At 41.9% G+C, this 15,870-nt stretch overlaps 1 protein-coding gene across 1 annotated transcript in view; it reads right to left on the reverse strand.

The window, feature by feature from the left end:
- Positions 1-15,870, reverse strand: part of scfd2 (sec1 family domain containing 2) — a 91,322-nt gene extending 75,452 nt beyond the window's left edge. The window contains exons 1-4 of the mRNA XM_086047749.1: positions 15,560-15,870; positions 14,474-15,074; positions 14,062-14,230; positions 2,079-2,206 (exon numbers count right to left, since the gene is read on the reverse strand). Of these exons, the coding sequence (XP_085903875.1) occupies positions 2,079-2,206; positions 14,062-14,230; positions 14,474-15,074; positions 15,560-15,781 (1,120 nt within the window). The 5' untranslated portion in view covers positions 15,782-15,870. The remainder of the gene's footprint in view (positions 1-2,078; positions 2,207-14,061; positions 14,231-14,473; positions 15,075-15,559) is intronic.

Consider the following 15,870-nt stretch of genomic DNA (forward strand, 5'->3'; position numbering starts at 1 on the left):
TATAGCTGCTCCAGAAAGGTTCCCAAACACCGGACACAACTACATCCACACACAAATGTGCACACACGTACAACACGGCAGGGGAATTTCATCATCCGATTGTGCAGTGAGAAAGCTGACGGGTCAAGCGGAGGCTCTGAGAAAGTGGATTATTTTCTCGTTCTCTCAGTGGATGATGTTATCCTGTCGAGACGACAACGAGCCAAGTTGGATGTGAGAATGTTGGCGTACTGTGTAGTGGGTGAAGTGAATCGAGGGATGGAGATTTTTTGTTTTTTGGGGAGCTGTAGAAGTATGACTGATTTTAAAACGCCCAAGCGGACTTGTGAAAAATGCAGGTGTGAATGTTATTATATGTGTTATTGGGAAGATTTTTTATGATGCTTTTGTAATGTCGTTGATCATGTTTTTGATATCCTTTTTGCGCGGTTTATTTTAAATTTGTTTTTCGTTTTTGTGTGGTTTAATGGAGGCGGCAGAATGAATTCTGATGTCTTCAAAACCATATTGTCAGGAAATGTACGGAAAATGCATCCAAACTTATCGGGAGAAGCTTCATCACGCAACAAGACAACGACCCAAAACACACTGCCGACAAGACGGGACTTCATCGGGGGGGGGGGAACTGGAAGGTCTTAGACTGGCCAACTCAATCACCGGACCTTAACCCAATAGAAAATTAATTTTACCTCCTGAAGAGGGGAGTGAGGGGAGAACCCGCCAGGAACAAACAAGAACTGAATGAGGCTGCGGTAAAGGCCTGGAATTGAAGAATGTAACAGTCGGGTGAAGTCAATGAGTCGCAGGCTTGATGCTGTAATTGCAAGTACGGGTTATGCCACCAAATAGTGAATATCATTCACTTTGTGAGTTTAAATATCCGGAACACTCAAGTGTTATTAGGCGTAACGTTCATTGATTTCCCTCATTTCGACAATATGGCCGACCTGTAACGTTTCCACTTTCTCTTGGAGCTGGCCATACAATTTCTGTCACAGTTAGCGGTGAGCGTGAAGGGAGATACAATAATGAAATCAAAATGCGTAACCACGACTGGTCGGTAGGATCCAAATCTCTACCTTCAGGCAAATTCATACTTTCTCTTGAATATCCCGCTTCTACTGCGCAGCCCTGGATACAACTGTACTTAGACATAACAGAAAATGTCTTTTATTGACACGGACATTGCCACACATTAATTGCCGCACAAGTGAACCGTTTAATCCTCTATCATTATTCCGGCCCTCGCCCGAAAGGAGATTTGTGTCGAGCGTAAATCGACTTTTAAATGGCGGGTTTCATCCCGAGGTTAGCGTTTGTTTGCATCTTACATCGGCGGCCGGCCACCTCATTGATCGCTGTTAAATGTTCAGACGGCCCGCAAATTGCGTTTTTAAGCACAAGGTAGTGAAAGGAAAACCACCGTGTGTGTCTGTGTGACCTCCGACACATCAACCAACCCGCTTGTTACCAGACCCTTTTTTTTTTTTTTTTCACCTCACACATTACAGGAGCTGAGGGACCGAACAGGGCCTGCCCATTTTTGTGCCAGATGCTAGCATTCACACTAACTCTCAATGCGTGTGTGCGCATCAGTCATGCAATGTGAGTCAGAAGGTTGCATAAAGGTGAACGTGCAAGGTGGGAATCAGAGGCCCGTGCGTGCGTTTACGTGTGTGTTTGTGGGCCGACTTTTATTTTTTGCACGCCGACACATTTTTATCCCTTTGCCTCGGCCTCTTTTGCTTCATTAACAAACAACAAAAGTTTGCGCACATGTGTGTGTGTGTGTGTGTGTGTCACAGCTCCAACATGTGGTTCACATTTCCTCCACAGCCACATGTGCAAACGCACAGTCTGAGCAAGGGGATTTTGACTTTGACTCAGTAGGTGGCGCTAAGGGGCTGTAATATCGCGCGACGACCCGTCCCTTGTGGAGTCATTTTAAATTTGGTGTCATACAAATAAATGCCAGTCAAAGTGTTAAGTAAGTCAACAAGTCTAATTGAAGTGGATGAATAAACAGTCTTTTCGCATCCTTGCAGACAAAAGAAAGGATGGCTGAATAAAATTCATACCCATGCTCATCTTAATGGGCAGCTTCGCCTTACTGGCCGCTTCCACGAGCTGCCGCCGGACCTCCATCACGCCTTCCTTGTGCTTGCTGGTGAGCATGGCGTCCCACAGGGAGCGGGCTGCAGGCGACCTGGCAGCAAACAAAACGATGACGTTGAGGTTTGTGTTTGCATTTCAAACCGTAAATCCCGGCGGTGCAGTGCGACGTCTGTTTGGGGTTCGCATTCTAAAAATGTGCGCTACAGCTTGAGGAATTTGATTTTTTTCTTTTATTAACTGTGACCTGGCGGCAAACAAAACAATGACGTTGAGGTTTTTGTTTCAGTTTCAAACTGTAAATCCTGCCTAGTGTGATGGAGCATACGTCAGCATAATGTTTATGACTATTTCATTTTATTACACACGAAGCACTGGATGACCGTTATGTGGGGTGTTCCACAAGGCTTGGTTCTACGCCCCATGCTATTCTCCAGTGACATACTTCCTGAATACATTAAAGAAAGGCTGACTGATCAGCAGACTTGGATCAATTAATGAAGCCCAGATTTCAAAGCAAACATGGTGCAGCAGCAGTTAAGCTGTTATGCTGAATGCAAATGGAATAAGCTGCCAACAAGTTAGCGCCAAGTGTAAATGCTTTTAAATTCAGGTTGAAATCTGTGCTTTTTACCCCCCGTGTACCTATGATGAAGGTCTTTTAGAGGATTTTTATAATGTCGCCGCTTCACACTGTATTCCTGGTAAATTGGCGAATCAGGGTAGAGCAGAACTCTTTTACGTATTGTATAGCTGTGTCGTTTACAAAGAGCCTGCATGGACAAAATGGACGAGACTGAATCTTGTCAGTTTGATAGTCGGAGCGCGTCGACTCCCCTGCGGGACCCCGCACAGGAAAAAGCCAGAATTAACACTGACTCAACATTTGGAATGTTCTCCCCATCTATGTTAATACTGTGGTAGTGTGTCAGAGCCTGAGGAGAGCAAAGCTCCTCTTGATAGCATCTCTCCCCGGTCTCCTTATCTCCTCGCTTACGGAACACTCTGATCCGCCTCGCTAATGGGAACTTTGCACAAGGCATGTGTGTGCGACACGATCAAAATCTACCGGAACGAACATCTAGGAAAATGAGTGTTACTTAATACATTGCTTGTACCGTATTGAACATTAGCTTTTCATGACCTCAAAAGTAATACACATAATAAATACTTACATTTATCCATCCAGTACAAATTTCCAAAGCCACCCTAATATACAATTGAGTGTCAGCTTCACAATCGCATGTTTGAACCCAAAAGACAGTTTTCTGGACTGAACGTTGGATGCATCAGCAACTAGGAGCCTAAACAGTGTTCCCCCACTTTTTTTTATTTTTTTTTTTAACCTTTTTTACAGTATGTCGTTGCTACCTGTGAAAAACACTTACCTCCATTTTTTTTTATTATTATTTTTACATAAATGGTGTTTCCACGTTACATGCATAGCATTAATGTGAAAATTAAAAAACTGTTTTCAAAATTGAAGAAAAGTGTTTTTCAAAAGGACAACGTCATACAGGGAACGCTGAATTTAAAATTGGGGGCTTTCAATCACAATGTGCAGCAACGTGACAGGCAGCACTGAGGTCTACCGCAAGCAGAATTAAGAGCAAGCAGAAGAGAAAATATGCATGTATTGTTGTATGCTCTGTTAGCATGTGCTGCTACGCCGTGTGTGTTAAACTAGCATTTGTTTGAAGTTATAGATTGACCGTAACTTTTATGCTAAATGTCCTTAGCCTGTTTAGGACTTTTCACATAATATCTTAGCATTAAGATCACGGGTTTTGTTTTAGAAAGGTTTGGTGAAACATCTATATCCAATGATGAAATATCTGTTATTCATGTATACGTTTTGCAGTAAATTTCAACTGACGTGACTGACAAGCAGCTTGAAGCAAGCACGCCGGGCCTCTTATTTGGAGAACCGTGCGAGCGAGAGAGTGAGATATTATGTATGTTTCAATATTTTTTTTTTTTACCTATCATGGATGGGTCGAGAACGTATCCCTGCGATAAATGCGGGTTCACTATAGATTTTTCGTCATAGGCGAAACCCAAGTAAAAAAAAACCCACCTGTCAGCCACTCCAAATGCGAATGAAGCGGCAATACAAGGAAATCAAAAGGCACTCGATCTCATTCAACAGAATTCAAACACCAGTGACATTTTTATTGCATTTCTCCTCTTTGATTTCCTGCAGCACTGACAGTTTGTTGTCTGGGGAATAAAAAAAAACGGTTCCTGTGTTTTGCATCTCTCGTGAAATATTCCGAGACGGCGGCAGGCAGCAGGAGAAGCGGACAAAGAGCGAGGGAAGGTAGATGGAGGGAGGGGGCGCTTGTTGACAAATGTGCCGCCTTTTTTTTTTTTTTCTTCTTCTTCGTCATCGTCGTCTTTTGTGCTTTCTAACTGCTGCCATGTGTTTAATATCAGATGTAATCTGTTCCAGACCTCAGGGCTGGACAAGGAGGAGAGGGGGGTATCGCGCTGGGACGCCCGCCATCTTCACAGACGAGAGTAAAACAAAAAGAAAAAAAAACAACCAAACACGACACAGTCGGTTTAGTCGTTGCGAAAAAAAGATTCACAAATATAAATCAGCTATTTCCCAACAATATGCAGGCTTGCTTAAGATGTGGGGAATTCCAGACGTTAGTCCAGACCCATGACATGGTTCCATTTCTGGAGAACATTATTATTCTTTTTTTCTTCTTTTTTTTTTTGGCAAGGGAGGACGCAAATCGTGAAGTAACATCCCGCGTGTTTGACGTGTTTGAAATGCTACGCCTCGACTCGACCGTGTCCGAGAACGCGTACGTCTTCTTCTCTAGCGTGTTTGCAAAACATCTGACTGTGTGTGCATGTGTGTGTGTGTGTGTGTTCCCCGAGGACCATAGAAGTGGATGAAATATGGTTCTCATTTGGCTCCGTGCCCACCCTTCACCACATACGCGCGCACGCACACACCCGCACACGCACACCCCTTGACGCATTCCCTGCCGGGCCATTTGGTCAGAAGAGGGCGGGGCTTCAAGCCAAAGTTCATAATGGTCCCAAACTAGGTGAGCAACACTGCACTTGGGAGCTACTGGGGGCTGGGAGGTTGACAATACTGCTATGAACCACCTGAAGGGGGCACTCTTGCACTCCAACATAAGAGCTGAGTGCATTTGTGTGTGAATGCAAAAAAGGTGGCTGAACATCACATAGTGTAAAACAGGCGGAGGAATGAGTAGGCATATTTAAGTGATGAAATAACAGATGACTGTCTGCATCCATTAATGAGTGAGGGGGGTTAGGGAGAAAGGGAGGGGGGTGGGAATTGAATTGTTCCTGGAAGTGTGTGAGAAGGCAAAGAAGAATGTTTCTGTTTCCTGTGTGCATTTCTATATGAATTGTGCATTTTCTTTAAGTACAGAAGAAATTCTAAGAGTGGCCGGCCTCACATTTGGTTGGATTTCTAAACAATTTTACCAAACCTGAAACGGGTTAGGGTTAGGGTTTTAACCTAACCTAACATAGGTAATGACAAATGACAAAGCTGTAATACTGGAAGAAGTGGGGCAACAATGCCACAAAAAGCCAAATAAAGCACACGAGCAGAATTAAGCTGCACTCGATCCACATGATCAGTTTGGGTTTTAGTTGGTACGGCGTTCGGGTTTGGGTTCAGCATAGGTTCAGGGATTTGGGTTAGGGTTCATCAATTGAGAATGAATTGAAAAGGCAGACTTTCATGATTCCACGATTCCAATGAGCAATATCTACTACTTGGATTGGAATCGTGGAAGCTGGAAACAAGTTGTTGGACGTTTCTTCCAAGTCCCATTATGGAAGTTGGAACTTCTAAGTTTCACTTCCAAATGATGTTGCCTGGGTTTTGGAACATGTCGGAAATCCGATTTTGTTTGCATAATTGTGGCTAATAGCTCAGATCTCACGCGGGCGTGATTGCCCAACACTGGAGTCTCCAAAATCACCCTCAGATTTTTGTCAAATTTGGAATTTTCTTCCACTTGGAAAGTTGGAATTAAGACAGCCATGTTGCTCAGGAGGTCATCAGGGTCAATTCCATACCAGTCCCGTCTCGGTTCGAGAATGTTGATTTGGTTTTAGGACGCACCAGTCAGTCAGAGAGTCCAATATATATTTTTTTTCTGGATGGGGAAAAAAGGAGGCGTCGATTTGAGGTAGGCGTTTCTAGGCCATGCTGGAGCACGCTATGTGACAGCTCAACCACAACTCAGAGTCCATGTTTTAACGCGACTTTAGAAGTGCACTTTTATGGATATTCGCTCAAATTTCGACGATTGTACGACATCAAGGACTGTCTCCATTTATGTATGACGCACTCTTGTACTGGCATGAAAAGTTCATGTCATGATTCATGGCTGAGTCACACAGCATAAATACCACGCTCCAGGACGGGATTCAAATTTCTCGTAGGGGTCCATTAGCTTTTATTTTCCCTCTCACCTCTAGCAGAATAATGTTGTCCGTTTGGCTGAGCTATCTGCCGCAGCTGCAACACACAATTAAGTTTCCGGCGTTTTCTGTGTAACGGGCAACAGAACACAACACACACACACAAAAAAAAAACAAGGTCCAATAAAAGCCATAGGAGGAACCGCAACTGGAGTGAGAACATGTGTTTGTGCGAGTCCCGTCCAAAAACAACACAGATTTTACGTCGCCTTTCATTTCAGACAGTTGTTGACCTGTCTGTTGTTGACAGCTGGGAAAGTTCAAACCGCGGCGCTTGAATCCTTCATTTTCGCGGGGTGGGGGGGTGGGGGTAGTTTGGTGCGTGTCAGCACCTACGCACGTCACACCTCCCGACCCAAGCGCACGTTATGGCGACTTTAACGCAACGGACTGCGCTCCAATGTACGAAGCCGGTTGATGAAATTTGTGCAACAGATGTGTCACGGGGAGAAGACGAGAGGCAGAGCCCTGGCCTTGAGTGTCTGTGTGTCCTGGCAAGAGCGACAGAAAAATGACCCAGCAGATTTATAGACATCTGGGGGGAGAGGAGGGGGGGCGGCGCAGCAGGAAGTGAGTAGAGGGAGGGAGATAAAACTCGACTACAAATAAAACTCGAATGCAACGAATGGACCCTCGCACCCGCTTTTTCATGTCGAATTTCTGGTCGAATTCCATCGCAGGAGCTGCTAGGAGTCTTGGAGTTTGTATACTGTAAAAACAAGGGGTGTATGTCTTTCCAATAAAAGATGATTTGATACCGACGTCGATAAATGGGGTACGATTCAAGGAGGTACATTCCGTAGGAAAACGATTTGATTCAGCAGGATAAAGATTTAATTTGAAAAGCTACTGCTCAGTTTGAGAGGGTGTGATGCAATTTTTTTTTTTGTTTGTACAAGGAAAATTAACTTGTCGGTTCTGTAAATGTGGCAGTTATTAAGAAGTTTAAGTGTATTATTAGCTGTCGTCCTGTTTATTAACATGTCAAAAGCTCTCCCAAACCTAAACTATTCACGTTAATTAAATACAAAGCAACAAAAAAAAAAAAAAAAAAAAAAAATCAGCAACGTCAACATGATTTTTACCGATGTATAACTTTCGGATCGGTTCGAGCCATATTGAGACCGATTCATTTGTTTGTGTATTGTTTGATGCACTCACATCTTTTGAATCAAAACTGTTTCTCCGGTTCAAATCGGTTTTCGTAAAGTAAAAATTTGCGTTTAAAAATCTGCAACATAGTGGGGGCGATGAACCACAATATAGTTGTAAGGATTCGCTGCAAATGAAAATAAATGCTACGATCGCTGTTGGTACAAAGTGAGCTCTTTATTGTAAGCACTATGGAGGAAGTTTAAGGGGGGCTTTTTTAGCATTTCAAATGAAAAGCAACAGCGTGGGCCCTTTGAAGGGAATGGGCACGAGGATCTGAAGCGTTATCTGTGCGGATGTTTGATCCGGGTGTTTCCGAATAAATGCACAGTGTCCTTTTGTGGAACCGCAATAAAAGAGCATCAAACGGACAAAAAAAAAAAAAAGGGTTATGTTATCTTGGGCTTGAAGGGAACAAGCTGTTCAGGTGAAAGCTGTTCACTGGCTTCACGCATGGTGGACGTTTTCAGGATGGGAGGAGTCCAACATTGCTGCGACTAAGACATACACCTTTTTTAATATCAGTCTCATCTGAAGTTGAAGCCATCGCAGTTGATTAAATCCCTGTGATAAAATCTTAATAGTACATTTAAAAAAAAAATCCAGAATGGTTCTGTCTTGCTACGATAAAAGGCAGACTTCCTCATTAATTAAACTGCTATTTTCGTTTAATCTTCAATTTATGATGGAAACAAAAGACGAGCAACCAACATAAGGCAATTCTGTAAAATGAATGGCAAATCACAACATAGCGCTGGTACCTTAACTTACAAATACGGATTAATCATGATTATTATTTTTTCAATTTATTCAGGATACATTTCAATGCTGGTGTTAAATATTCTTGAGAAATTTAAATTTAGTTGGTCTTAAAAAGGATGTACTTGAAATATTATGCTCTAATATTGTTATATCAGTGGCATTAATAAAACCCACCAACAATACTATTGTTTATCGTGGTAGCTTCTGGGAAAGTACAGTACATCGTCCTAAAAAATGTTTTTATCGCGACAGGCCTAGCAGTTTTTGTGGTAATTACACTCACGCTTGTTGCAATTTCCTAAAATGAAGACAAACTATTGATGATGCACTTTCCTGTAAAGAAGACATACTTTTGACCCTGCATGTTCCTTAAAAGAAGACATACTATTTATGTTGAACTTTCCCAAAAAGAAGACATAAAATTGGTCTTGAGCTTCCCTAAAAAGTTGCCAAATGACTGATGTTGCACTTTCGTAAAAAGAACAACTATTAACACTGCACAAAAAGAAGAAAATTTACTACAATTTATAAAAGCGTTTATTTCTTTACATTTTTTTTGTACTATATAGTGTCATTTTTCTTCATTAAAAACATGAAACAAAAAACAGATTAATGACATTTCAATTCATTTGAAAGTGGAAAATTGATTTAACTCACTCACTGCCAAAGACACATTTATTTGTCTTTTCAGTACAGCCACTCAATCCCAGGAACTTATTTATATTTTTTTTCAAAGTGAGGGTAAAAGAAGGTCTGAAAATGTCTGGCAGTGAATGAGTTAATACACTAGTAAACCGTCATCTCAATATCCAATCACAGGATGAGTCAATGTCCCATTTCGTTGGGCTGGCAAAGACCAATAAATACCAGAACCTCTTTTAAGGCTCTGCTTTGCTTTTTTTTTTTTTTTTTTTTTTTGCAGGACCTCTGTTTCAAAGTCACTAAAATTTGTGTCAGCACGGTTCACACCAGCCCCTAAGTATAGTCTGTGTAACTTAGAATGAGTGTGGCCAGTTTTCCTTCACCTCTGTGAGCTTGTCTGTCATTAGCACGTCTACCTCTGTTTTACATGCGCCAATACTGCAATTTTTTTTTTTTTTTTTTTTTGGGGGGGGGGGACCCCAGCTTGTGTTCTCCAGCACGGGACAGAAATAGGTGTTTTTTTTATTCTGCGCAATATGCCAGGCACATTTGAGGGAGATGGCAGCGCCGCCGTGTTTTCTCATGGCTTGGGTGCGGTCGGATACGCGGAACCAGATCCCCACCTTGGCCACCCATGCACTCACACACACGCGCGCGCACACGCACACCTACACGCGCATACACACCCTCCCAACAGGATCAAGGTCCGAGGAGGAGCCAGGTTGGGGGAAACTCGGTGCCCTCTTCCAATGGGATTCAGACACACCACACAGGGCGAGGAAAGGACTCTCGGAGCCAAGCACAGCACAGACATGGCGGCGAAGGTAGCCGACCACAAACTTTAGCTCCACATGGCACACGTTTATTAAACTCCGCACTCTGGGTTTATTCAACGGCTCAGGAAACGTGAGAGAAGGTGTGCAGAGACTCGGTGGCGTGGACACGAGAACCGCAAGGTCAAGGGCGGGCGGGGTTGCAGGATCCTAACAATCCCCTCGGCAGGTTACGGACCTAAAAAAATTTGACAGTAATTGCAAAGTAAGTGTGGGGTCTCCCCACCGCCCAGCGAGTATTTGGGGATGCGGGACACGCTAATCTACTCAAATAACCTGGAATCACAGCAAGGAAATACGCGACGCCAACCTAACATTTAAAAGGTTCGAGCCGCTTCACGCAATAACAGCAGAAGAAAACCTCTCATGAAAACACAGCGAGGTTTAAAAATAACGGCACAAATCATACCGTAGGTGTGTCAACATCCAGTAGGAGGAAACGCTTCACGGAGACTCTAAACGGCGCAAAGACGACTGGGTTTAATGAGGTGCAGCAGACTTTTGATGAACGTAAACCTAAGGGTGAACAACAGTGGATTCGCGTAGAGAAAAAAATATTTTAAAATACAGGACACACACACAATACAATAGTTTTTCTTCTTTTTAGGAAAATGAAACTTCATGTTTGTATTCAATCTTAGTCAAGTGTCACATCATAGTAAGTCTTTAAGAAAGTGCAACATCAATGTTTTTTGTTCTTTTTGTGACCCATAGTTTCAACCACATCCATAGTTTGTTTTCATTTGAAGGAAGTGCAACATTAGTAGTTGGTCTTTTTATTGACAAAGTATAACATCAATAGTTTGGGAAAGCGCAACATCCATAGTCTGTCTTCACTTTAGGAACGTACACCACGTAGTTTGTCTTCTTTTTAGGCAAAAGCAAAATAAAAAATTGTCATCTTTTTAGCACAGTTCAATGTCAAAGGTTTGCCTTCTTTCTAGTAAAGCGCAAAATCCATTGTTTGTCTTCATTTCAGAAAAGTGCAACTTTGATAGTTTGTCTTCTTTTTAGGCAAGTGCAAAATCAAAATTTGTAATTTTTTACGAAAGTTCAACATCAAAAGTTTGTCTTCTTTTTTAGGAAAGGGCAACATCCATTGTCTTTATTACTGTGATAGTTTGTCTTCTTTTTAGGAAAGTGCAACATCAAGTTTGTCTCCTTTTTAGGAAAGCACAACAGTAAATCAACTGTTTTTCTTCAGTTTGGGACTGTGCACCATCAATTGTTGCCCAATGTTTTGGAAAGTGCAACATCAGAAGTTTGTCTTCATTTTAAGAAAGCAAAACACAATAGTTTGAATGATTTTTGGGGAAAATGATAACATTAATAGTTTGTGTTCTTTCTAGAAAAATTGATCATCAACAGTTTGTCTTCTTTTTATGGAAGTCCAACATCAATGGACTGTCTTATTCATTAGAGGGAAACGTGAAACATCAGTTTTACAGTTTCTCTGTAAAAGGAACGACGTTGTTTTATGTTAACGTGCATGTCGGCGTAAACACAAGCTGCTTCCTTTTAGAGGATTTGCACGAAAACATTAAAGAGCATTGTCTTAAACATGGCACTCGAACAAACTGGCAAATCTGTGTTTCGTTGCCATGTTTTCCCTCCAGAACATCTGCAATGAGGCTCGATTGGGACATCTGTTCTGCAAAATGCGAGGCCATAACACTCTGGCTGATCGCTCATTATGGCAGCGCACTGCACACACTCCACATCATCTTCCTTTCAGTAGATTTTAACCAAATAAATCATTGATATGTCCTCAACGATTTACTTGGCTTTAGTATGTGAGGAGGTTAAGATAACATAAAAGGGACATCATTCACTCAAGACGAGGGAAAATACGCTATGTAGGAGGTGATTCTGGGAAATCAAAAATATCCCGAATACATTCAATCTCAAAGCTTTCAAGTCCAGTGTTAAAAAAAAAAAAAACAGCTGATGAGGAGGGTGGTGGCCATAATAATCGAGTAAACTGATCGTGAGGAAATCTGTCGATTGTGTGGAATTAACTACAAATTTTTCAATTAGGCTGTTGACCAAAAAAAAACGACAAAAAACGACAAAAAAACGAGCTCATATCCATTTGGAAAAGCAGACCACTTTTTTTCATTTTTTCTGTCTTATCTCTATCAACAACTGAGACAGTTTAGTATTTGTTTTGTTTGTGAATATGTACATCATTTTACCAAATGACTTAATATAGTAATCATGTCGCAATTTATCGATAAAATCTAAATTGAATTTTGTAATTGCTATTTTGCCTAATATTAAGGTATAATCTACAAATGAAATGGCAATTCATTGACTTAATCAAAATTGAATTTGTAATTCCTATTAGTTTTCTGAATAACTTAATATAGAAAGGATACAGTGATGTAGGTTTATAATCTAAATAATATTTTTATTATTAAGTTAGCAAATATGTTAATATAGGAACGATAGATGATAAACGTATTTCTAAAATTATTAAAACTAAACTAGGAATTTTATAGGGATTTATATATGTACGTCATCCAAATGTAACTTTTAATTATTATTTTAGTGGAGAACTTAATATAGAAAAAAAATACAGCAATTTATTTACTTAATTTAAATCCGATATTTTAATCATTATATTATTTTGCAGAGAAACTTAATCTAGAAGTGATATCATGATTAATTTACAGAAATATATACACAATCACAGAAACATACAGGTTGAAAAAAAAAATCATTATTAATTTTTACTTCTACATTTATTTAAATGTCATTATATAATAAAGTGAGGATGTAGTGATTCATCTACTGTACATAATGAATTTTTTTTTCCATTATTCTATGCTCTTTTATAACTACCGGTACATAAATTACCAAGTAACTCAATCTCAGGCAAAGCTATTGCACAAAGTACTGTTTTAACACAATTTTTTGGTTAGTCTTTTTTAATTTAATGCTATTTCTGACCCTCTAACGACATTAAAATGATGTCCGGTGGCGATATATAGAGTTTATAGAGTTTACATATGCAGTACGTGCACTTGGTGTGTTTGTGTACACGTCGCCATGCATTCCGGTGTTCTCTTCCAGGGACTAATAAAGCAATAAAAGCCACAAGACGTCCTCTCGGTCCCAGTCTCCCTGCGACCACATGAATGGGGCGAGTCGGGAATGGAACGAATGATGTGGGCCTGATCCCGGCCATGTACAACACGTGTTGGCCGCACAGCTTGACGCAACCGCTGGAACCTTGCTTGTGGCGCTCATGTGCCAGGCAGTCCTATTCGGTGCGTGTGTGAATGTTATGGGCTCAAGTGGAAAAAAAAAAAATCCTCACAAATGACTTCATTTGTGCAAGCTGCGTGAGTCTAGTGCAACCATTATTAGTTATAGATATTTGCATTGTCAATGGCAAATTCTAGCTACATTCAATTGTTGTTGTTTTTTTTTTTTTGGATACAGTTACATATACGTTCCAGACACACCCACAATAGCTGAAAATCTGCAATATAGAGAGACCGTATAAACACATTTTAAAATAGTTTTACCCTTGCCATCAAGATTTGTAAGCTAATATATATGTATTTTTAAATACATTTTAACAGCTTACAGGCAAGTCTGAATTTCGAATTGGGCACCTTGAGTGTAGTACCACATGGTGCCACAACTTTCTGGGCAGCATTGAGCTCTACTGGATGTAGATGCTGCATGATTAAGAGCAAGAAGAAGAGAAGAGTTTTTGTTCCCATGCATGCTTGGTTTATATTTTAACATTGAGCTAACGGACTTTCAAATTATACAATTTGTTTGAACATTTCGGTATTTAAATCTACAATTTTGAAGCCTCTTTTGTTATTATGTCAGCTTTACAGTAAACTTCAACTTGGAGTGACAAATAAATAGCTTGAAGCAAGCACGATATGCCTCTCATTTGGGAAACCGTGCGAGCGATCAGTGAGAACAGGCACACTAAGGAATACTTAAAAACATATACAACCATCACCTAATAGCACTATTTATCCTTCCGTGGCAGCATAACAAAAAAAGCCAAAGAAAAGAAATACGGTAAAAAATATTAGAAACTCACTGAGTTTGTGCCAGGCAACCCGGTGCCACGCAGCTCTCAGAACCAGGACAGATTAGCACGCCAGTCAGTTCTCGCATGTCGACCTGCACGTCCGTCACGTGACCCGGCAGAGGTTTCAGCACCGTCAAGATTTTCTCTGCCAGGCTGTCACCATGGTGACCGACTGCACCTGATTTTTTTTTTGGAAGCGAAAAAAACAACATTGTTTCATTATGAAACACAAATCACACTATCTGCTTTATTCATTTTGTTTTACAAGTTATTTGATTCATTTTGCATTTTTTTAATGAATAGGCCGATTCAACGGTTATCCTAAGTCCATCCTGCCAAATATCGTAATCGGCCTCAAAAAAATCCATATCTCTCTCTCCATATAACACCACATGTGACCTGGCAAACAAACAAGTGGTACCTGTCAGATCCATGGTGCGGTCGACAAAGATGATTGAGGCCTTATTGGGGGCCGTCTTCCTGCGGTTCTTGGCCTGTGGGTGAGCTGCCAGTTCCCCCGCGATGAGGCGACTCATGGGGCCCACGGCGAAGCTCTCCTCCCTGCTGCCGGTGGCCTCAAACAGGGCGTTCAAGGCCCCCGCCAGCGCCTTGATCTCCAAATGCAGCTCGGCGGGGAGTGTGGGCATGTCCACGTCCAGCAGGCTGGTAAAGCGCTTCTTCTCCGGCCGTTTGGCGTTGAGGGCGCGCAGGTCGGGTGGCAGCAGCGGGAAGAGGCGGGCGAAGGCGGGCGCCAGGAGCAGCTGCTGGGATACGGGAGCGAAGGACAGCGGCACGTGCAGGACCTCGGCCGTGTTGTTCATGTTGCCCATCCACTCACACAGCTTGTCCTCCAGCTGCTCGAAGACGGGCGTGGAGCCGTCCGCGTCGGCCGCCGTCACGTTGTTGGCGAGCAGGTGCAGCGGGTGGGACACGGACGTGACCACGACGCAGTACTGCAAGTGGCTGAGTGAGATGATGTCCTTTAAGGTGTCCACTGTGCGTCCCTTCAGCAAGGTGCTCACCTGGGAAATGGAAAAACATGTAAATTAAAAAAAAAAATTCACGTCAATTTGACCCGCTGCATTTTAAATCATGCAAAAATATATACTAAAGGAAAATGTAAAGGAATAAACTGGTTTCATGAAGAGTAATTACATACACAAACGATATGGATTTTTTTACGCCAATGAAGATTTCGACATTTGCCTGACAAAAATTCTGATAATCAATTCATTAGCCTCAATTAATCGAGCTTTTGTCCTAAAACTGACTGGTATTTGGATTAGGTTTCAGGGGAAATTTGGACCCTTTCTTTCTAAATTACCGTCCATCCCGAGTGGTTAATAAACACGTACTCACTTCTGTTCATGTTTTAGGTTCGTTTTTGTAGGCTAACTTGCAGTTGTGCTCATTTCCACTTTACTCCTTACAGCTTCTGAACGCAAGCATCACAATTCTCGTGGTAAATTATCCAGGCTAAGCATTTGTTATTCTTATCATTACTCACCACAAACACCGCTTTGGGCTCGTCCTCGCTGCACGACTCGAAGCTGGAGAACTGCTTCACGTTTTGGGCTCCGGCTTCGAACAACGCAGCGGCACCGCCAACGCTCCAGTGGAGGATTTCCGCACAGGGGTCGTCCATGAAGACCACCGCACGGTTCACCTTGGACAGAACCTGGTCCCACATTTGCACCGGGAAGTGCCATACCGCCTCCGGAGTAAGCATTTCGGCCACACAAGACAGTCGGCGGCTAACCCAGTGACAGCTCAGCCCGGAGGAAAACAAACACGTTGATGACGTGTCAGTGCTGCGTC

The sequence above is a fragment of the Filicampus tigris genome, chromosome 12, assembly GCF_054856515.1.
Source record: "Filicampus tigris isolate MCC_2025a chromosome 12, RoL_Ftig_1.0, whole genome shotgun sequence".
Lineage (NCBI taxonomy): Eukaryota > Metazoa > Chordata > Actinopteri > Syngnathiformes > Syngnathidae > Filicampus > Filicampus tigris.